Below are 23,267 nucleotides of genomic sequence, written 5' to 3'. Positions count from 1 at the left end.
CTGTTAGAAAATTAAAATTAATGGCCAGGATAAAATCCAGCTATTCTACCTGAATAAAAACTTGGCCACAAAGGGCCTGATGCAGAAAGCTTAGATAGAAATTACCTCAAAAATTGCATTTAATACATGAAGCAACAGAGAGCTAAAAATTAATTTAAAGAAGAACATGACAGGTATCAGTGGAGGAAAAGTCAAAGTTGTGTAGCAACGGAGAAGGATGCCAAAAACCAAATTTGGAGCATTTTAACTCTAAAAAGAACTTCGGTACTATATTTTTTAGACCTAAAAATTGTCAAGAGATTGCACACTTTTAATTCCACACTTTTAGTTATCCAAACAGCAGAACCTAGTAAATCAAGTACTTATTAACTATGTATTGGACAAACCAGAGAATGTGATTTTTTAGAAGTAGTTTTGTAGTTCAAGAGTCAAATTGTACCAGTCAAATTGTACCAGCAATCACAGCTTTGTGATTTTCTTCCAAATTCCTATTTCTGATAAAGGCACTGTGTAACATGATAAATTCTCGTCTGTACCAGATGGCACAAGTCCCTGAAGAATCATGTGCCAGCTGTTCCCAGGCAGAACACACCACACTCCAAGCACACTTGCTCTTTTCTGGCACAGCCTTGCTGTGCTGGCGCAGGGGCTGGGGAGCATTCAGAGCAGAACCCGTGTGTCACAGGCTCTCTGTGGAGCACATGTGTGACGGGTGACAGCTCCATACTTTGTGCTCCTACTACGAGTTTGTTCCCCTGCAATGCTTTCCCCTGTTAAGTTTAGCAAGACAGGCCTGCCTTGTCCAGGGGTCAGAAGGGAAATGTTCTCCAGCACACAGACAGTGTGATTTCCTTCCCCCTGTTTGCATTAAATGAGAGGGTGCCATTCCAGCATCTTCCCGGTGCCACCAGCTTTGCCTTGCTCTACAATGCAGTGGGAAACACAACTGCCCCAGCCTGCTTGCCTTGTGCTCCTGTGTGCCCACTTAATGTGATCAGCAATGTGTACAGCTTGCAAGGGAGAATAAGGTTGATTCTAGCACATGGTTAATTAAGACATTACAGTTAGCTATTTGCTAGGCAGGCTCAGGGGAGTAGTAATAGGATATGGAGTCTTTCACCTTAAGTTCAGCCATTCTTCCCCCCAAATTCCCAGGTAGTGATCAGTAATTTCTCATTAACCCTGACACAAGCTGAATCCGACTCCATTCAGGCATGTGGATGAGTTCTGAGCACATGTCTGCCAACAAGGAGTGTCAGTATCTCTGGTAATTAAATTTCAAAGTGAAGAACCCCACTGCTGTAAGTAAGCAGCAGAAGTTGATGCTTCCCTGTGGCATTATTTTAACTCCTCTGTTGTTGTTATTGTCTCCAAACTCAACAGCTATCATAAGCTGTCATAATATCAGCAGATATAGATTTAGGTTTTGAAGGCTACAAATTGACTATTGTTCTTAGGCTCCCCAGCAAGACAAACAATTAATAGTAAGGCCACGTAGAAGTTGGGAAAACATCATTTAAAAAATACCCAATCCAACACCTAAATTATAATGAATCTCCAAGAGGCCCCTAATTTCATGATCCTACCTGCTCTGCCAAGAATGTAAAGAATCATTGGCTCTTGACATCATTCTCTTGCCAAAGGGCAATTACCTATTCTGTATGCATTGCCTTAATCATGTCAAGTTGTGTCCCATAAATTTGCATGTCTCCCAAGGAAGCACGGTGCATTGCCAGCAGCCTGATAGGCCAGATCAAAACAATTTCCTGGTGTGTGTTTACATCAGCTTTTGGCTTCTGAGCTGCTTTAGCTGTAGTTGCTCTGCAAAACAGCACAAATTCCCTCTCTCTGAACTGAGCTGCATCGGGGCAGAGGGGGGAGTAAGCAGAATCTGGATGGATGCATCGTCCTTCCCAGAGCTGAGCAATGCCTTCTAGATTAATGAACTGCAAATCAGCTACACAAATGAAACCACATGCTAGAGATAAACACAGTCCTCTGAGATGGGCTTGTTGTCACAGTCAGAGAGGAGAGAGAGCACACACACATGTGTGACTAGGGGCGTAATGAGTGCCAGCTTCCCTCCTGCCTCTCTGGGATATGTGAGAATGACAAACTCTCTGAGGAACAATTCCTTTGACTGGCTCGTTGAGGAAAGGAAACTTGTCATGCTGCCAAGAATAAAACTGCTCCTGGGCTTAGTTTTGAATTTTATAAAGTGAATAAGTGAAAAATGTATACACACTCACTTCAGACCCAAGTCATGAATAATTAAAAGAATATATAATTGTACCCAGCTTTCCCCTCCAGCTCAAGCAGCAGAGATATCTTCTGTCCGTGTAACAGGGCACATCGTGTGTTTTGTGGCTTTTTGCAGGAGCTGTTGGAAGTGAGCTGAACTGAATCCATCCTGCATGCAGGTAGGAATTACAGCCTGACCATCACAGCACACAGAAACACAAACTGAGAACTCAACTGTTTCGTATCAAGGAAGCTGCAGATTTTTTTGATTATGCTTAACATTTTCCTGGTGTGAGTCATCCACAATTGATACTGGATTTAGACCACAATATGATAAAAATTAAATTAACACAGCGTTATTGTAGACTTTAATACTGCGAATGGAAAAGATCAGACATTTTTATAAGGCACAGGAAGGTAAGAATGTTTACCATGTCAAAAATAAATATGCAGAAAATAACCTCAGAAAACAAAAGTTATCTGTATCTAACTATTTCCCTTTTCTGAGACAGGCACACTTCTCAGTACAAATTTAGGAATGTTGAATGAATGGTATACAACCACACATTGCTCTGCAATTCTACTGCTGTACTGGAATTATCTAGTGGTACCTACCTGGAAGGAGATGCAAGAGATCTATTGCTTTCGTTTTTATGCCTTAGTCCCACAATTAATAGGTTCCCCAATTTTCAGCCAAAATGCAATTCAGGATTAATATTCACTTTTCTTGAGGGGATAGAAGTTAGCAAATATGTATGAATAGTCATGTATTTAGTACCTTTGACTCACAATATAGAAATCTTATTTAAAGACATTAACAAATTCTGTAAACAAAACAATCATTATACGTCCCCTCCCTTCCAAACACAAAGTTTCTCATGGGTAGCAAACTGGTTCTTTCTTCTTCTCACACCAGTATGGCTGATTGTAGCCAACACATTGTGATGCTCTCTGATAGAGAAAAAAGATATAAAACCCTCTGAAAATCATACAGAGAGAGGATCAGTAGGTTGTATGGAGGTAACAGCTATGGCCTTGAAATAGCAAACGTGGGGGATTTTGTTTGACTCTTAGAAGGATGCACATTCTATTTTTGTACTTCTGCAGCTGAATTCCAAACACAAGTTCTTCATGTAGACCTGGCTTAGAACTTGGCCAGAGATGGAAAACACAAAACACCAGAGGGGTGTGTTAGGGGATGTGAAGTGAAAGTGCTTAAAATGAATCCACTACAGCATTGTGAGCTGCACCTGAAGTGGTTCAGGAAGCCTGGGAAGAGAGAACACAGCGACACAGACTGTTGGATCAATAACTTAGCTCATGATATGCAAAGACTGTGAAACTCAGCTGTCGTTGCAGTGGGACAACTGAGGGCAACACAATGGCTTTAAAGAGGAGATGACAGAAATATCAGAAGTGAAGCAGAATATTATACAGCACCTACCTCTTATCCAGGTATCTGAGAGCTGCTAACATGTTGATCTTGTCATTTCATATCACTGTTGTCCAAGGCAGGAGCCAAATTATTTTTATTGACTACAAAAAGGGCAAAATAAAGCTGCAAAAAAACCCCCCACACTAAAGTATCTGGATTTCCTGTATAGGGAAAATGGCAAGGAGGAATTCTGTACAAATGCAGTCTCCACATCCACCCCCACTGGGACAGACTTTCAAATTAATGTTTTCAAGTTCCAACATTTCTGAGCTGTTGCTTGAACCACTTTAAAGGGAGATATTTCCACCCAGCTGATGGGGTTTTCTTAGATTACTAGAAAATATTTTTTCTAATATGTAAAATGTGAAAGGACTATAAAAAAGGGGAATGTTGTGTATTCTGCTAGTTTTGGTCACTAATTTCTATTTAAAGGTTAATTGTCAATTATGTCAGACCCCAAAATTGTGTAACAGTTGATTTTCCCTATGCACAGGACAAAATGCATACAACAGAGCCTTATTCCTTCAAGCCTGTTCTCTTTGGTAATGTTTTCATATCAGAAACTGCTTATATTTGCAATTATCTTATGTTTAAAAACATAATTATTCAACATTCCCCAGTAGTTGGCTCTGACCTTTTGTTTGCTTGTTTTCTCGGTTCAATTTGAACACTTGATGGATTTCCAGCTATCTTGTGCCACCCCGTGTAAGAGCTGGGAAATTACACAACTTTCTGACCACTGTGACCCGAGTTCGGCATTGGAGTCCTGCAGATGAGTTTCGTGCACTTTGAAGACACTTTTCAGTTTATCAGCAACTGAGGCACATTTTAAAAAGTATTGAAATTTTTTAATATGAAAACTAATTTTTTCTTAAAACGTGATTTCTTTATACTTAAGCTAGTTCTTCCTTTACATTTGTAACTTTTACATGACAATGTGCATGATACTAGTTCTTTATGAATATGTTTTCAATATTCTAATTAATATACCTTCATAATTGTGCTCTTTCCCGTTATTTGTACTTTCTTTATTTGCTGGTTGGTGGTGCTTGCTTTTTCTTTAGTGGTATTTTTCTTTCTCATGTTTTCCTCCAAGCATTTTTTGCACCCTTACATCCCTTTTTAATTCCTTCCACACTTCTGCATATCAGTCACATTAATTCCAAGTTCATTTAGGACCCTACAATAAAAGAAACGTTGCTGCTATTGTTGTGTCTGTTGGGCAATAGATCAGCTGTGATCAAGTCGGTAGCTGTTCTATATATTATGTGTTAGTGGAAAGTTCTAAACCTTAGCCAGAGCTTTCATTCTAGTTCTAAACTTAGTACTATTACAATCTGGAACGTGAAAGAGATAAAAGAAAAAAGATTTATCTACCTTTCTGTGATTTTACTGTGACGAAGGTCTGTGTTTAGGATGCCGTGTTTATACAGGTGAAATTGTTAGCTGCAAATGGTGTGGTGATTCCGAGGTTTCCCTCGGTACTTCGGCTGCCGCGGTGTTAGTGCTGATATTGCCTGCGCTCTTTTCCCTCATGCAGGAGGTTCCGCTCGTGCTTTTGACACTCCTCTCACACCTTCTTGGGCTCCCGAAGCATCAGGCACGGCACTCCAGCCCTGCACAAACAACTCCGCGAGTGGATTTGACATTTTCCATCCCGTGTCCCGCGGGGGGCGACCCAGGACTCGAGCTCACGGGTCAGTCCGGCGACAAGCGGCACGGGCGGTGGGGGCGGGCGGTATCGAGCCCAGGGACAACAGCTAATGAGCGTTAATCACGGCCAGCCGAGGGCTGCCCGGTGCACGGCCCGCCCCCGCCGCGCTCCCGGGAGGTGCCAGCGCTCCTGGCCCGGTGCCGTCCCTCGGGCACAGCAGGGGCGGCCGAGGGCATTCGGCCAGCTCAGCCTGCAGGAGACTGAAGGACGAGCTCACTGCGGGCTGCAGCGCGCTCCCGAGGGGCAGCGCAGGGCACGCACTGATCTCTGCCCTATGGCCGGGGACAGGGCCTGAGGGAACGCCTGGGGCAGGGCAGGGTATCAGGAAAAGGCTTTTCACTCGGAGAGTGCACTGAACAGGCTCCCCAAGGCAGTGCTCACAGCAGCAAGGCTAACAGAGTGCCAGGAGCGTTTGGATGACGCTGTGGGGCACGCCAAGTAAGCGTTACGGCGGCTAGGAGCGTCTCTCGGGGTCCCGCCCTCACGGCGGCCGTTCTGTCCCGCCTCACGCCCGCCCGCCCTCACGGCAGGGCGAGCGCCGCCCCCGCTGCTCACGCATGCGCACGAGCGTCCGATCCGCGCGCGGCCCTGGCCGTCACGTGACTCGGGCGGCGGATGCGGTTCCGGGTGAGCGCGGGCGCGCAGCGCAGCGCGGCCCCGAGCGCGGCCCGGCCCCGCCGCCGCTCCCGCCAGGTACGGCCGCGGAGGGGCGGGAGCGCCGGGCCGGGACCCCGGGCCGGGCCCGGGCCGGGCGGGGCGGGCGAGGGGCGAGGTGGGGCCGCAGCCCGACCGCAGGTGCGCAGGGGGCGGCGGATTCAGCGCTGTGGCCTGGTCGGGGCAGCGGCGGCGGCGCTGAGCAGAGACGCCGCGGCCGGGCAGCTCCTCGGCCCCGCTCCCCCTGCACAGGGAAGGGCTGTGAACGCGTAAATCTGCGAGGGGAAATTGCCCTGCCCTGCTCCGCCCCGCAGGATTCCGCACAGCGCGGCTGTTCCGCTGCAGGCGTAGCAGTTCGGAGCCTGCCACGGAAGTCAGCGTTGCCTTTGTCTTGGTTCCTCCTGATTTCCTGCTAATGCAATACGCTAAATAGTGGTTGATTATTTCTGATTCACTTGTATGCGTGTTTAAGTCCTACAAAGGAATATCTGGGCAGGGTATAAGTTCTTAGTGTTTACCTTTAAACAAGTTTGAGTGGTGCATAAATACAGACCCTTGTGTTGCTCTGGATGTAGAGTTAAAAGTAGTATCCTCAGGAGAAAAGTAAGAGTTTTCAGAAATTTTCTCTGTTTTCTCAGTTAGCTGTCTGACTTTTCTGTGCTTTGATGCTGAGAGAGGAAAGGAGACAATTGATCTATTATTAACTGTAGTTCTTGCATCGTCCCGTTTTGCAAACTTTCAAGTTGTAAAGTCTGGAGGGCCATCTTCAGGTTTGGGAAACTTGTCTTGGATTTATGGCCAATCTGGCCACGTTCTAAAGACCATTGAAATTTAGAAATTGCAGTGAGCTGCATCCTGTGGGTTTGTGTACCAAAAATGTGTCTGTTCTATGCTTGAGGCTTGCTTTAAAATCAAATGTGAAAATTACTCTTAAAAGCACCTCTTTAATGCCTTAAACCTGGAATTAATAGTGTCTGAAACCCGGAATTACCTTGACACTCAGTTAATGTTCCTGTTGACACAATAAAGGTGAAATCTGGGGGGTGGAATGTAGGCTGACTTTGTTTTGAAGTTGATTTTGACATTTTGAGGTGGAACAGTTTTCTGTTCTTTGCCTATCAGGCACATTGAAAAAATGTAAACATGTAAATTTTTAGTAAAAATGCATGACATTGAAATTGTCCTGCAAAGTTAAACTGTGTATTCTATTTTAGATGTGAGGGTGCTGATCAAGTACTGAATATAGGTATTAGTATTGGATAGGCAGATGTGACCTTGGAAATGTCTGGCTTGTAGTTATTTGTGCATTTGCTTGAGAACTCAAAGGTGAAAGCCTAAATAACAATTTTTGCAAGCAGCCTTTAACTTCATGAATAAAATGATCTCATGCTTTGTGCTGTCCTTCTGTCCTATCTCTGCTGCCACCCTGTTTCGTGGGTATTTGGGAGAGACCCAAGTCTCTGTTTAGCTCTACTGTAAATTTTTATAAATGGCAATTTTTAACAGGCTTCTTAACATTGCCGTACTTGATATTCCAGAACCAACCAGCTAAGGAAGCTTGGTATTAATGACAGAACTCTGAAAACTACCTATTTTCTAAGAAAAAAGGATGAAAACAGTGATATTTGACCTTGGTGCAAGCAGTGACGTTCTTCAGATGCAAACTTAAGTAGGTTGGACCTGCTGTTCTGGAATGGAAATTTGTTCATTAGCTGTAGTGAAAGAGCAGTGGGTTTGAGTGATGTGTTCCTTTTTTGTAATACCATAACTTGCCTGTTGAGATACTTAAAAATATAAAAGGCATTGAAGATTGCTAAAGTCCAGTGGCTCCAGTAAGGGAGCAGAACCTCCTGGCAACCCTGCATTCAGATATTCTTTGATGTGTTGAAGTTTCTGACCTTTAGATAACTCTCCATCTTCCATTTCTTTATGTAAAATAGAAAGTAATGAGCAATGGAGGATAAGATCAGGCTTGCTCTTCTTAGAAACCAAACGTTTTTGAGCTGGCCATGAAGTGTGCTAGGGTCAGGTGGAAATTATTTGCTTTTTTTCTACATGACTGATAAATACTTGCATTATTAAAATTTACATTTTTCCAAGTTACATTTTTAGATTTTAGATTTACAGCTGAATTAAAAAGGCTTTGGTATTTTAAAAACATGTTGGCAATGCCACAGCAGGAGTAGAAGGAGTATTCTAAACTCAGCTTTAGTGTGCATAAGCAGAAGTAGATTTTTTTTGCCTGCTAGTAAGCATTTAGATTTGTTGATGTGAAATAACTTTGAAGTCATCACTTTCCTAACTTTCTTGAAAAGGTTGCCCTTCCTTCTTAATTTCTCATTCTTCTACTTGACAAATGATAGTGCTTTTATTGGTGAGATTTAAAGTCAAGACATCCAAACCAGCTACTTAGTCTGGGTGTTAAGTAGGATGCTGAAAACCTAAATTCAGTCTTATCTGAAGTTGAACTCCAAGCTTGCCTTGTAATTTGCTTTCAGGTGTTCTGTGTAGTACTTAGCACATGATTGCTTTGTAGTGTACCTCAACGGGAAGCTGCTGATGAGAATTCTGCAAGTGGTGTGAGGAGTGTTCCATAAAAGCACCTTAAGTTTAGATAACAGCACCAGTAGCTTTTAAACTGCTCTTAGTACAACAGGCTTATCCCAGGGTGATGAAGTGCTGGTGTGTGGGATTCTTCAAAAGTGTGGGAAGAGAACTGTTCAAGTCTTGGAGCAAGCCCCTGCTTTCAGGTGTCTGAGAACTGGCTGGGGAACGCAGTGCAGGTCAAGGGGAGCATCTTACAGCCACCACACAGTGACAGGCGTGGGGAGGGTGATATTTGGTGTTCTGACTGCCAATTTTTTGTCCTTTAAGGCTGAAGTCATGAGTTAAGGTTTTCTTTCAGGTTTATAGTCACCTGCATATTTGCACCAGCTGGTTCATTCCATGCTGCTGGTAACCACTGCCTTCTGCTGACTGCTGAGGGCCCTGGGGAAACTCCTTGGGCTTCATCCCAGTGTCCTGAAACAAATGCACAGAGAGCTCTGCACACATTCACTGTTACTGCTGATCCAAATGGGACCTTCCCTCTGAGCAAATATTTCAAACCCACTGTTGCAGCCAGCAGGTTGGTGGCCAGGAGTACCCACACCTTGTATGCTGAGAACATCAGCTTGGTGAGAGGCAGGACTTGTTTCCAAGCAGTGCTTTAGTCAGGACAAACAGGGAGAGCTGGGAGGGCACTGCTGAACTAAACAGCTGAGAGGTGCAGGTGCTGAATGTCTCAAACAGGGGGAGTCTGGCCCTGAAGAGGAACTAGGTTCCTACCGTCTAGAAATTTTATTTAAATTTTCTGGGTGAGGGAAGCAGGGAAATGTCAGTAAAACAGGCTTAACTTGAGATCATTAGTGTTTAATTTGTAGCACTGCAGTTTTACAAAAAGATCACTTTATTTTTCTTTATTAATCAACTTGCATAGTGTAGCTTTAAGCATTGCGGGACATTTTAAAATCAGGTCAGGAGATGAAAAATTTAATTTGTCATGAAAGGAAAGCTGGTCCTACAGAACAGTAAGTGTAATTTGGTTTTCACCCATGTAAAAAAAATTATATCTCTTGTCACAGACATTTTATGAAAAGTCCTTTCCTTAGGATTTTTTCTCCTGAAAAGCCAAGAGGCCTCAGGAACAAAATGTAAACAGTGGTTTGCTGCTGTGGCATGCAACAGGTGCATCTGTGACTGGTCCCATGTGGTTGTTTGTAATTAATGGCCAATCACAGTCAGCTGGCTCGGACTCTGTCTGAGACACAAACCTTTGTTATCATTCTTTCTTTTTCTATTCTTAGCCAGCCTTCTGATGAAATCCTTTCTTCTATTCTTTTAGTATAGTTTTAATATAATATATATCATAAAATAATAAATCAAGCCTTCTGAAACATGGAGTCAGATCTCTGTCTCTTCCCTCACCCTGTGACCCCTGTGAACACTGCCACAATCTCTGGGTTAATAAGCAGTGTTGGTTGCATTCAAACTTTGTACTTACTGCTGTTCTGTGTTGATTGGTTCTTTGCAAAATATCATGGTTTCTTATTTTGATGGATGTTGGTTTTCTTAATTCCTTCATTGATAATTTTACCTGTTTCTGCCAATCTTTAGCACCAACACAGCCAAGAGCTTCAGCTGGTTTGGGCTTCTATGTCAGCAGAATGGTCTACCATGTTCTGTTATTGGAGATTCCTCGTTGCTGGTGATGGGTGAGCCTGAAAAACAACAGCTATACTTGCACATCATAGGGTGAGTTCTCCAAAAACACTGTCTTAAATAGTTATCTTTAAAGTGTTTGGGTTGTTTGTGGTTTTTTTTTCTTTTTAAATGGCTTGTAGTTGAGATCTGACCATCTGGACTTTTTCTCAAAATATACACTTATTAATTTTCTCCTATAGAATCCAGAGATACATCTGGTTTCTTACATTTTGTGTAATCTGAGTGAACTGATGTAATCATAAATGATAGAACAGGTTGCTCAAGGCCTTAATTTTAACTGAGGGGTTGATCCTCCTTGACTGCATTAAGTCCCTTCCAACCTAAGTTATTGTATGATAAACCATTCCCACAAGCAGTTTTGTATGGGGGGAAAAAAAAGTAAAATGGAAACAAATATAAAACTATTCCCTGTGGTGTTTATTTTTTATTCTGCATAATACCTCAACTTGATAAGTTAAAGGATGTGTTGGAAGTGTGGGAATTACCACAGTATTGAGCTAACACCTTCTGTTATGTTCCTGCAGCTCCTCTTTAGCCCGTTGTGCTGAAGACCAGAGGTTCTGCCTGACCAGGAGTCTCTGTTAGCAATTGAAGTTAGCTGGAGAATGGAAGGGGTTGAGTTTAAGGAAGAGTGGCAAGATGAAGATTTTCCAAGGTTTTGAATTCTTTTTTAAAGTAATTTGGATCAAACACATAACATCAGCAATAAGCTACCTCTTGGTCTTCCTGGTGAACTAATAGTAATAGTCTTGCTGTGATTTCCATTAATAGAGCAGTTTTGAAAAGGTTTTGTGGCATATTTCTTCAGGGTTGCCGCTGTTGACGTTTCCTGTGTTTTTAAATGAAGATTTGTAAGCTTGGCTTTGTTTATTTCCTGTGAAAATATTTTGCAACTACATTGTTTGCATATAACTCCCAGTGTCTCATGACCCAAATATTTCATTAAGCAAAATAATGAGGAAAGGCTTTAAAAGTTAATGCTGCTACTGATGCTTGGGCCTACAAAAAAATTAGCTTTAGATGCTTTCTATGATTAAACTACTTCTGTAATTTATTTCACATCAAATTTTGTCAAGCAAGAATATGACAAGTTTTCTGAAGGATGACACACTGGTAGTAGTCAGTGTTTTGGTATTTGTCACAGGATGGGATGGTCACTTGAATGCTGTAAAGGAATTTTCTGCTGCCTTGGTGTTTGTTTCCTGAAATCTTGCATTTAGGCTATAAGTCAAGTTAATTCAGTACTGACTTTACAGTGGGTCTTCATAGTAATGTCTAAGTCTTAATATATGGCATTAAAAAAAAGTCAAAGCAGGTTTGTAACAATAATTGCTTTGCGTCCCAGGCCCCTGCCAGAGGATGATCCTGTTGAGTCTGATGCACTGGCTGCAGCTGGAACAGAAAATGAAGCTGGTAAGAACATTCCACTCCAGTCCAGCTGACTGCTTCCTCCTTAAAAGGCTGCTTTAAAGCTCCTTAGTGTGGGGGGATTTTATTGCTTGTTTTGTTTTGGGGGTTTTGGGGGTTTTTTTTGTCTTGTTTTTTGGGGTTTTTCTTTGTTTGTTTTTTTGTTTGTTTTGTTTTTTTTTTGTTTTTGTTTTTGTTTTGTTTTTGTTTCATTGATTGGAGTATTGGAGGTTTTTGCATGTAAAATTTGTTTGGATTTTGTCTCTCTGCTTTACTTGCAGCATTTCCAGTGCTGGATTGGTAATCTGATTTTATTCCTTGCTTTCAACTCCTGTCTAAATCATGCCAATATTTGCCTTGTACCTCAAAGCATTCTGTGTATTCACAGAACAGATTCTTTAATTTTATGTCCTCACTGTTGTCTGTCAGTCTTTTTTTTTTAGCTGGTATATAATTTTCTATTTTATCAAAGATAGTTATGATGTCACTGAAGCCTAACAAAAGCAAGTGCTAGGGACATGAACCTGTTGTATTATTTGTGAGATGGATTCAGTGCAATATCTGGAGCAGCTGCTGGGACACGTGGATGCAGCAGGCAGGGGGAGCAGTGTCTGCCATCCTGCTCAGACTGTGTGTGCAATGGGTGATTTGAGAACTTTTACCTGCTGTTCTTTCCATGCCCTATTAAAGTCTTACTCCAAAGATAGCTTGCTTAAATTATGGGCATTAATTTATAATGCATTATGAGAAAGAACTGTGCTCTTCTGTCTTGGTAATATGGTTATTTAAAGTTGCTTTAGCAATTAAAATAATAAAAAAAAATTAATTTGCTTTCTTTAGATACAGAGGGTAACGGAACCAAACTGAGGAAGAAACTAATGGCTCCAGATATTAGCTTAAATTTGGATCCCAGTGAGGAATCTGTTTTTTCTGATGACTTGGATGAAAGTGGAGAGATTGATTTGGATGATTTAGATACTCCTTCAGAAAATAGCAATGAATTTGAATGGGAAGGTGAGTATTTTGGTTCTTTTGTCTGATGCTCTAAAATATTTTCTTGTGTGCAGGTTGACTGTTTCTCTAATAAGAAATAGCTATGACTCAGTAGTACAAGAGGAGAAATACAAAGGTAGTGGTTATATTAGGAATTAGAAATAGATGCAGTGACTTTTTAAAGAGCAAATCAGACCTCATCTGATCAATAAACAGGCAAGCAGATACTAGCTGTAACTGCAGGTAAACTTAGGTGAAGATCATCTACATATGCATCTATAAGACTTGAAGTTGTGGAAAATCCTCTATTGCAGTAAGTTTTTAAGAACCACCCAACAGAAAAAAGTACCCAAGTATTTTACATGTGTTAGAAATGAGTTTTAAATGGAAGGAGCCAAACAAAGGGATATAGATTAACTACTCAGAAATTGATGAATTTCAATTTAAGGGGGACTGAATTGTATTTTTAAAAATACTAAGTAACACTTGATCTCATATCTTCCTGTGGTGACAATGACTAAAGCTCAGTAGCCTTAGAATATGCATATTTCCAGATTGACTAGAGGCAGTAAAAGAGCCTCTATTTTATGTCAGGAAATTCTGAAATTACTTCATAGGAATTTAAAGTAGCTATAGCCACACTGGTAATGATCTGTTTTAAGACATTAATACGTGTTATATATTATAGGCAAAACCTGGAGATTCTAACCAATTTTTTTTTCAGAGAAGTGTTTTGTGTAGGAGTTAAAGCACAAATTTTAAACTTTGAGTTTAATGATGTCTTAAGGCCCTCTTTATGGAAGCCAAGAGCAGTTGTGTTGGGCAAACTGTCTAACCTGTAAACTTCATGGTTTAGGAATGTCTCTAATAGTAAACATGTAAACTCAATTATTATTTTCTCATCCTGAAAATAAAATAATTTAAATTCCTGAAGTTCTCTGTTCACTGTTATGTTTGAAACACTACCTGTGGAGAAATAAATGCTCTTTAGATTACGGAGGTGGTTTTGGTTTTTAAATAGCTAAAGGCATATTGCAGTGGAAGTTTTCTTAACAGAGACTGTGTGTTTAAATTTCTAAAAGGATTTTCACTGTTTTAAAGAAGAATTGGTGTTTATGGTTGCTTTTGCAGTCATGCAAAGGGAATGTTCCGGATGTTTGTGTCTTGTTTTTAAAAGTGGCTGAAAAGGGTTTCTGTCTTTTCTTCCTTTAATGCTGCTGCCTTCATTTTCCTGGAAGGATAGTTTCAATTAACAGCTTTGTTTCGGGAACAGACAACTAACTTGCAGTAGGTTTTTCTCACTTTGGGTAAGGTCCATGCAACAAAGTCAAGAATCATAATTTCATTGGAGCAAATTGTCTTACAGATTCCTGTCAGCAAAAATTTCATCTATTTTGATTGCACATGTGAATTAGATTTAATTTCCAGTAGATTTGTCTGCATGTCTGCTTGCAAGGTACCTCAATGTTTTGAATCATGCTTCATGTAAATCTGTGATCAACCTCTGTAATTCTCATTGGAGTTAACCACTTTGTTTATTTTGGTGAAATTCATTGGGGTCTGTGTTCTGAAAGCCTACAATTAATTAGGCTTCTCCACGAATTGAAATTTTTCACATAGTTGTAATAGAGAAAATTGCAGTCAACAGATAACTGCAAACATGAGTGTGTTAATTCAAATATCCATGACATCAGTGGGTGTGTCTGACTGGCTGAAGAATACCAAAATAGATTAGATAGCAAAGTGGTTAACTTGTGTTGTAGATGATTGTCACTATGCATGGTATTCATAATGGGTCTTCAACATGTTCCCATTTTGGCAGATGATCTTCCAAAGCCAAAAACTACTGATGTCATTAGGAAAGGCTCCCTGGCTGAGTACACTGTGGCAGAGGAGAAGGATGACGGCCGCCGCTGGCGAATGTTTCGGATCGGAGAGCAGGACCACAGGGTGGACATGAAGGCAATTGAACCGTACAAAAAAGTTATCAGTCATGGTGGTAAGGATTGCTGGTGTGCTCTGGGCAACTGCCGAGCAACTACTTCTTTATCTGAGTTGGAGGGGCACAGAAAGAGCTTTGGGCATGAAGACTTGTAGTAATTAATTTGTTGCAGTGTTAAGACATGGTTGATAAAATAATTTTTTCTCTATTAAACTAAAGTTCCAAAATGTACTCATGGTCTCGTGTACTAAAATGCACCTATGTAATGAGATATATTTACTCTATCCTACAGTGTCACTGCTACCTATGTTTTTGGTTTCTAGACTATTGAAAACATTAACTATCCATCTAGTAAAGCAGAAATAAATTCATGGCTCTTCCCAACAGTCTGTGAAGTTTAGGTTGGAAGAAAAGTTGATTAAACTTTAAGAACATAAGATACTATTAAATCTACTGAGGTTGTACACTGAAATGTTGGTTATAGATGCAGTGTTTGATTAACATCAGCTTCAGCTGTTGCTTTAGAAGTAGACAAACTTGAAAAAGAGACCTTGATGTTTTCTGTAACTGTATGAATGTGTCCATATGGATGTGTGTACATCTCTTCAAGGTAAATAACAAAAAAGCTTAAGATTGTGTAAATGTAGTCAGTGTATTGTCACCTTTGTCACTACTGCTGCTTATTTCTTTTCATAGGTTATTATGGTGATGGGTTAAATGCCATTGTTGTGTTTGCTGTTTGCTTCATGCCTGAGAGCAGCCAGCCTAACTACAGATACCTAATGGACAATCTATTTAAGTGAGTCATCCTCTGCCTTTCTGGGTTTTTGTTATTTTTAATATATTTGAGCACTGCTAGGAATTACTTTCAGATGAAGATTGTGGATATTGAAATTTTCTTTGCTTATCTCTCCAGGTATGTAATTGGCACTTTAGAGCTGTTAGTAGCAGAGAACTATATGATAGTTTACCTGAATGGTGCAACAACACGGAGAAAAATGCCAAGTTTAGGCTGGCTTAGGAAATGTTACCAGCAAATTGACAGAAGGTAAGAAGCTCTGCAATATTTTCTTACAATATTCACATGCTCAGAGATAGACATATTTAGGAAAAACTGCTTCTTCTGATTAAGATTTGATGAAGGAAATTGGTGTATTGTATTCCTAAAACCTTTTCCTAAGCTAGGCAGTGTGGGATGATGCTACAAACATGCCTGGTAGTGTTGTGTGGTGGATTTTTTTGTTGCTTGGGGGTTTTGTTTATGCTTTTTGTGTCTGTTGTTCTCAGGGTGTTTTTTTTAGTGAAAATAGTACTCTTAGAATACTAAATATTGTAATCCTGTAGAATATCCTTACAACTTCATGTATTACATATGATTTGTAGGAGAAGTCTTTTGTGAACCACTTTATCATTAGGTCTGCAAAGATATCCAGAGGAGCTTCTCCTTGGGATGTTACTTCCTTGTCAAATTGATACTGAATCTTTAGTTTTTATTTTATAGTTGTATAATGCTATACACAGTTGTATAGTATTTTTTCCTCTGATGGAGGTTGACTTCTAATAATGGGATGTCAGAATACTGTGTTTATGTGACAGCTGTGCTTCTAAAAACATACTTCTTACATATTCCAATACCCCTGGTCATGCTGCCTTTTTGTTCCAGTAATTATCCCTTGTTTAAATCCTTCAGGTTAAGGAAAAACCTGAAATCCTTGATCATAGTTCATCCTTCCTGGTTCATCAGAACTCTCCTGGCCATCACAAAACCTTTTATTAGGTAATGCTCTGGGAGCCTTTCTATAAATAATTCTGACAACTGTTTGCTTTGAACTTAAAAGACTGTTTTAATATTGACCTAATGAAAAATGTTTAGAGTTGTAACTGTGCCCTGCATTTGTTCTTCCACAGCTCAAAATTCAGCCAAAAAATTAGGTATGTCTTTACCCTGGCAGAACTAGCTGAACTCATCCCCATGGAATACGTTGGCATCCCAGAGTGCATAAAACAGTACGTTTCATTATTCCAACATCTTCTACACAGATCATGCTTTAGGGTGTTGTAATCAGTGTTTGGTCTGAATGTAACATTGGCACATAATGACTTAACTGAGATTACTGCTCTGTCTAGGAGGAGTGGCCATGCTAGACTTCATTGCTAAAGGCAGTTTGGAATGGAGTAGCATGGACAGCCAAAATGTTCATGTGTAGTCATTTTAACAGTGAGCTTTGTGCAATTACTGAGTTGTGTGTAAATTAAGCCTTCTAGAGAAGGTCTCATTCCAGTTGTTCTGCACCTTGGTGGGTATATAAAACTGGTTTGTGAGTGAGAAATTGTGGGCAAGTTGATGCTGAAGTTATTTATAAGTCTTCTAAAGTGTTTTAATTAAAATGTGGAACAAGTTAAGTGCTGAAATATCACTTGGATTGGGTTTTCATTTGAAAGAAAAGCAGTGATGGGAAAATGCTGAATCCCTACTCACTACAGTTCTAAACTATCTTGGTAAAGAAATGAAGACAGCATCAGTGCAAGTTTTTTTTCCTTCCCATCCAGATAAAAATAGCCATTTTAACATCAGCATAATTCTGCTGTCAAACAAGATGATGATCCTTTTGTCAATAGCATTTGTGAATGCAGTAATAGAGTAGAAACCATAAACTTGGGTCTTTAAGAAAACCAGATGGAAACACTAACAGTCCTGATGACAGCCTGTTAGAGGGTGTGACACACAAACCCTGTGTTGTCTGCATTGCAATAGGTGCCACAAACTGGGGCAAGGTGGCACTGAGGGCACAGCCATGCTGGGCAAAGCCTCGTGCCCCCTGCAGATGGCTGCTTGTTTCAGTAGACATCCAGCTGCTGTCAGCTCCACAATTTAACTCTCTGTAGGACAGAAAAACAGTTTTCATGGGGTGGGAGTGAAACATGTGACAAAGCTGAGGCAGCCTTGTGATGTCTTTAGAATTTTTTGTCTGGGGTTTTATGGGTGTCTTATGAATATTCAGACTGTCTTTCTGAGTTTTAAAAGATTTCTCTCTGTATTGATGAACCTTTAACTGTTCTGCAAAGTCTAGACATGGTTAACTTAAAGAGTTAATTCTCAGATTTCTGTGGAGGATTATATCTGGCTTCAAACTGTCGTGGATACAGGCTTTAAATTTTATTGATGAATGCTAACAAGAAGTCGAATTCATTTGTTACATTGTAGTAAGTAAATCTTAATGGGTTTTGTTTAATGCTAATAAATGTTGCAGGTACGCTGTGGTTTTTTTCTTAATTATGTCAGTTTCAAAATTAAGTTTCTGCAGACTGTTGACACTAAAACTGGTTTGCAGCTTCTGTTGATTTTGGCTTTTATATGTTATATTTACTGAAATAAAACTTTTCCTCACCAAGGTATGAAGAAGAAAAGTTTAGAAAGAAACAGAAAAGGTATATTCATCTTTTGATTAGGGTTGCATCTATATAAGACAATTTGCACTGCAACTAACTCCCAGTTGATTGGCTTGCATAAAGGAATAAGCATTTGTAAATATAAACATGCACTAGTGCCCAAGTGTTTCTGCATGACAGCAGCTATACTGTACTTGCAGGCAGTATGGAATCTGCAAGAACTCAGCCTGGGTGTTCAGACAGCTATTTGTAAATAGTTTCTATTACACTTTTATGTGAGATGTTCACTTCTAAGGGGATACATGGGTTCTCCACTTGAAGAGGCAAAAGTAGTGCTTCTGTGTGAACCCATTAAAGCAAATGTCATTGTTTCTAACAGGAATTGATCTCTGGAGATGAGCTGTACTTAGTGCTAAGCTGTAGCTATGCATTAGCAGAGATGCAACTCTGTAAGAAGTTCTAATACTGAATCTTGTATTTTTGGTATTTGCTACCTTTTTAGTTATTAACTTGCATAGATGCAATCTAAATTAGTATTTTAGTGCTGTTTGTATTTGCAGTGCCTGCGTTCCTTCCTAATAAATACTTTGTTAATTTCCAGTCTCCTGCTAACTATTCAAGCTATTCCACAGCTGATGAATTTTTTGAATGGATATGCTATTTTTTCACTCACTAACAAATTGACTGAAAGATTTTGCTACTAACTTTGGAGTTTTTTTAATTACTTTTCCTTTGTGTGCCTAACTATTAAGGAAGGCTTATTGTCTAAATTGGGTAGAGGAACACTGAGATTGAAGTAAAAGGAATTTCAATTATTTCTGGAAGCTCATATGTAAATCTAGTCATGTGTTGAACATTCTTCAGGAATTACTCCAATTAAGTGATAATGTAAAAAATCTACAGTAGAACAAGCACCTTTTTGTGTCCCTGTTGATAATTTCACCTATACTACCATCACTTTTGTAAAACGTAATATGTTCTTCAGTGAAAATTAGATATAGAGATCACAGGCAGAATTGGATTCTGAGCCTTCAATCAGGTAGAAAGCAGCTCCTTTTTATGGGTTTGTGGCCCAGAGGAGCTTTCACTGTTTCTATCATTTTGAAAAACTGGCTGGTTATAGTTTGAGAGACTGGACAGGTATGTTAGACAGATTGTTAGAGGTAATGTCTCACTTTAGAACTGCTTTTGGTTTTAAAATTAATTTACCTCCATGCACAACTTATTTGCCAGAAGATGTTATCAAGACTGTAGCTTGTTCTTACTGTAAAGAGGAAAAGTACAATTTGTGTAGGGGTTCCAATCCAATCATCCCCTGGTTTCTGCAAAGCAGCATTTTGTTTGCTGGTCCCAAGGCAGATAGCAAAAAATAAGGTACAAAATCAAACCCACTTTTATCAGCATGATGGTGAATTTTTCCAGGGTAATTGCAAGAGGCTTAGAACATAACAGAAAAATTATTGCAGTTAAGGAGCCTCTTCACTTTTGTTAATTCAACTAGTGCTGTTACCTTTAATGTTAGAGTAATTAAGCCAAGAAGGTAATTAATTCAGTGCTTATGAATTCATCAGTGGTAGTGCTTGCCACTATTGTCATGTTACCTGTACTGCATTTCTGTTTGCATTTGTTATTATGAGCACAGGCCATGCTTTTTTGTTCTGTAGTCAAACTTGACTTGCACTTTTCAAATGCTTCCTCCCAACTGCTGTAGTTACTTAAATGGTTTGCTAACAATTTTAATTAATTTTTAGGGGGTGGTAGGAAAACAGATATTGAAAAGAACCCAAACATCATGACTACATTAAATTAAAACCTTAATTTAATATTTATTTACTAAAACTTTTCCCATATGAAAGCTTTGTGTTTTCCTGTTAAGGTTAATATTTTTTTCTTAATAATATGAGCTGTCAAACTGTGTTAACATAGTTTAATCTTACTGCTTTCTTTGCTGAGCAGAGTTGACCAAGAGCTGAATGGAAAACAAGAGCAGAAAAGTGAACAGTAAGTTTGGAGTCCAAACAAGACTGAAGAATGCCCAGATGGAAGGATGCTATTTGTGCTCCATTACAGTGCATTCTCTGTGTGTATGTATTATATAATCTGTTGCAAAAGGTGCTTTGGATTAGCACACCATGAACTGCTTACTGCTGTATTGGTTTGTCTTGACTTTACTTGCTGTTTTATGTAATCATTTTGTACTGCTAAATGGCAAAGAACCCTATGTTTTCAGAGGATGTTCTTGCAGCTGTTTATCTAAATGATGCATGTTCTTCAGTAAAATATTTATATAACTAAATGTTAAAGGAAAGAGATAATATATATATTTTTATGACTGAACAGTATAGTGTGTGTACCTGCTGAAGGAATTCATTTGCAGGTAGACAAGGCCATAAGTTACTTGTTCTTATTGTATAAATCTGTTTTGCTGTAAATGGTCAAGTGCATTTCTTTGTTGTCATGAAAACTTGTTTGGATATTAACAATCATTATTAACTTGGCTTTCACAAATACAGAGATCCTTATTTTTGTTCATTTCCCTTACACAAGCTCACTCCTTTACCTCACCAGAGTGAGCTTCAGCTTTGGTGTCCTTCAGTGCATCATTCAGGATGCAGAACTGCAGTTCTGTGGGTGGCACTTTGTTGGCCAGAAGGTTTAAGCCTAAGCCACAAAAGCTGAACTGACTGGTAAGATACCAGACCTTTTTCAGTTGAAGTTGTGAATTTAGATTCTGCTTCAGTATGTCAAGACTGTCCCAGCTAGCAGTAGGAAATGAGTTCATTGCAGTTCTTTGTGGGTGAATCTTGATTGTTATTGATGGAAACTCTGGTCATGCTCAATAGAACCTGGGAGCTACACAGGTATTCTAGCCACAATACCATTTCTTGGGCAGAAATATGAGAAGTTTTATGCAACCTGTGTCATTCTTGTAGATGAAACATGCATTTCTAAAGTTGTTAGGCACATGATACCAGCACTAATTTATCTTTTAAGAAGCGTTTTAAAGGTTGGGATGTTTTCCCTCCCTGCAGTGGTGGTAAATCTGTGTCTGCAAGAGGTCTTCTTGGACACATAACTAATGTGTCTGGGTTTGCTGGGACAACAGTAATGCACTGGTTGATACATTGTAAAAGTTTGTAACATCTTTTGATAAACATTGCATTTTCCATGTAAGGGCAGGTGTACGCAAATAAATTCATTCAGGAGTTGAGCAATTTCATGTTGTAGCAAGTATATTAAATCTTTGCTTTTGGTGTTTATTGTGCTCACAATTTTGTCTTAATGCTAAAAAATATCACTTTTTAACTATATTTAATGTTACTCAGTTATCTTATAAAAGAAGAAGTTATGTTCAACCAGATTATTACATGACACGGAGAAATAGCAGTTGTGAGATATTCCCTGGTCAAGACTTACCAAGTAACAATTAATCCGCTGTCTCCAGTGATACCTGCATAGACTCTGAGAGCATATGGATGTCAGGTGAGGGAAAACTCATGTTTCTGGAGGTTTACTCAAGTCTGCAGTTCAGATACTTTCATCTCAAGATCAAAGTCCTTTTGTTGCAGTAGTTTCTGTATCAGAGTTTCAAGGAGATTGATAGGCAGGATGTATTCACACAACAGAGATAATATCAATGCCAAGTTACCTTGCATCCACGCCATCAGGTTTGCATCTTGCTCTGAAAGCAGAACACAAATGCACTTTCTTTGGGGCTGTCTTATCTCCTGCTTCAGTTTTGATGTTGACAGATTATTGTAAAGTTCAAGTCAGTACATGGAGCTCTTGCAGCCTTGTTTACTTTGGATACTTTCACAGTGGGGTCTGTATGACCGTGCAAATCTGATTTTTACTGGGTTTGCACGTGTCCTAAGCTAAACAGGAAGCATTCTGATTGTCTCATTTCCATTTTTTCCTAATTGATAAAAGCATTAGTCTCAGTAAAATTGTATTTTTAATGGAGGGATTGTAGTTCTCTGTCCTGTGGCTTCCTGTGTGTATAGTGCAGTACAGACTAGCCATTCCTCTGTATATGCCACATTTACTAAATGATGGGATTGTTATTGTGTTTCCTGGTGGCCAAGGATTCTACAGTTTCATGCTGCAGTAGTATGGTTTCTGTTGGAAATGTGTATGTGCTTATAAATGGTTTATTTCTCTGGTGTAAGTTGTGAATGAGTATACAGCACAGCAGTTGTTCTGTCTCTAAAGATATGCAGCTTGAGAAAGAAGTGTATTAAAATATTATTCCCCTCTGCCTCCTTGCAGCTCATCATTTAGTGGTGAGGTGGATGTTTACAAAAAGCAAAGTGGTCCCAAAGCTATGGATAATGTTTTGTCAGACTTAACCTTTTTGAAATTTATAATATAATGTAATATATTTTAATATTAAAAAACCTGAAAAGTTGGAATGTCATGCTTAAATAAAAATTATTTCAAAACTTGAATCACTTTGTGATAAGATACAGTTTTGGAGGGAATTCACATTTCAATGGCACTTCCTTCTAAAAGTAAGAGTAATTTTGCTAGAATTTGGTGACCCCTGTCAAGAAAAAATTTCCTGAGTCACTGATTTACCTCTGATTTGGACGTCATTAGTTGATATATATTTATATATGTAGTAATAAGTCATTACCTATCTCATTACTGCTGTGCACAGCTGAAATAGAGATGTTGGGGCCAGTGGCCTCTCGATGTGACATTTCCTGATGATTTCTGCAACGGGGTAAATTCAGAAGTGGCAAAGAGATTCTGGAGAAAGTGTCATTAAAAACTGGTGTGAGTAGACTCTGGATTTGCTTGAATGTTCTTGATCTGTGTAATGTGGCAGGGCCATGTTCTGTTGGAGGGTAATGGGAAAGGATTTAGAGCTGAAGCAGACTGAAGAACTTTTATTCCAAAAAGGGTAGAACTAGCTAGAATAATGTCAGAAGCCTTACAAATCTTGCAGTTGAAATTCTCACTCGGTCCTTGTGGATGCAGGTCATTCTCAAGAGGATTTGTTTCACTCAATGCTTGTCAGAGACACTTGAAACAAGTGCTTTAATTATACTTCTTAAGGACACCTTCTTTTAGTCAGAGTAACACTCTGAAATGTAAGGAATATTTAAATATTAATCTTCTGAAAGACATCTTGGAGCTTTCCTAGCTTCAAAATTCTATGTTGAACTACCCTGTTTCTTTTATCACATCTCATTACCCATATTAAAATAACAGGAAAAAAGAGC

The 23,267-nt window shown here is 39.5% G+C and overlaps 1 protein-coding gene and 1 long non-coding RNA gene across 7 annotated transcripts; one reads left to right on the top strand and one right to left on the bottom strand.

The window, feature by feature from the left end:
* Positions 1 to 4,502: 4,502 nt before the first annotated feature.
* On the bottom strand, positions 4,503 to 5,858 carry LOC135452047 (uncharacterized). Its single transcript, XR_010441529.1, has 2 exons — positions 5,054 to 5,858; positions 4,503 to 4,856 (listed from the first exon to the last, which is right to left on the bottom strand). It is a non-coding gene; the product is annotated as an uncharacterized LOC135452047 (long non-coding RNA).
* Positions 5,356 to 22,827, top strand: BNIP2 (BCL2 interacting protein 2). Of its 6 annotated transcripts, none has more exons than XM_064721775.1 (13): positions 5,993 to 6,083; positions 8,950 to 9,171; positions 10,200 to 10,337; positions 10,832 to 10,962; positions 11,653 to 11,720; positions 12,555 to 12,728; positions 14,530 to 14,706; positions 15,346 to 15,448; positions 15,566 to 15,697; positions 16,340 to 16,426; positions 16,558 to 16,656; positions 18,043 to 18,078; positions 19,996 to 22,827. In XM_064721775.1, exons 4-13 carry the CDS (start codon positions 10,913 to 10,915, stop codon positions 20,042 to 20,044), a joined length of 975 nt encoding a protein of 324 aa, XP_064577845.1. In that variant the 5' UTR covers positions 5,993 to 6,083; positions 8,950 to 9,171; positions 10,200 to 10,337; positions 10,832 to 10,912; the 3' UTR covers positions 20,045 to 22,827. The 6 variants fall into 6 exon arrangements, with proteins under 6 accessions (XP_064577843.1, XP_064577842.1, XP_064577846.1 ...); XM_064721774.1 differs by lacking the exon at positions 5,993 to 6,083 and adding an exon at positions 7,588 to 7,713; XM_064721773.1 differs by lacking the exons at positions 5,993 to 6,083; positions 8,950 to 9,171 and adding an exon at positions 5,356 to 5,373.
* The last annotated feature ends 440 nt before the right edge of the window (positions 22,828 to 23,267 follow it).

The sequence above is a fragment of the Zonotrichia leucophrys genome, chromosome 10 (assembly GCF_028769735.1).
Source record: "Zonotrichia leucophrys gambelii isolate GWCS_2022_RI chromosome 10, RI_Zleu_2.0, whole genome shotgun sequence".
In the NCBI taxonomy this organism is placed as follows: Eukaryota; Metazoa; Chordata; class Aves; order Passeriformes; family Passerellidae; genus Zonotrichia; species Zonotrichia leucophrys.
The sequence above is the reverse complement of the archived record's forward strand: the minus strand, read 5'-3'. Positions and strand labels throughout refer to the sequence as shown.

Bases quoted from the DNA above. Each gene is read 5' to 3' on its own strand.
- BNIP2 (XM_064721773.1), top strand. From the start codon at position 10,913: ATGGAAGGGGTTGAGTTTAAGGAAGAGTGGCAAGATGAAGATTTTCCA. The intron at 14,707-15,345 runs GTAAGGATTGCT...TTCTTTTCATAG, and splicing joins AAAAGTTATCAGTCATGGTG to GTTATTATGGTGATGGGTTA. The intron at 16,427-16,557 runs GTAATGCTCTGG...GTTCTTCCACAG, and splicing joins ATCACAAAACCTTTTATTAG to CTCAAAATTCAGCCAAAAAA.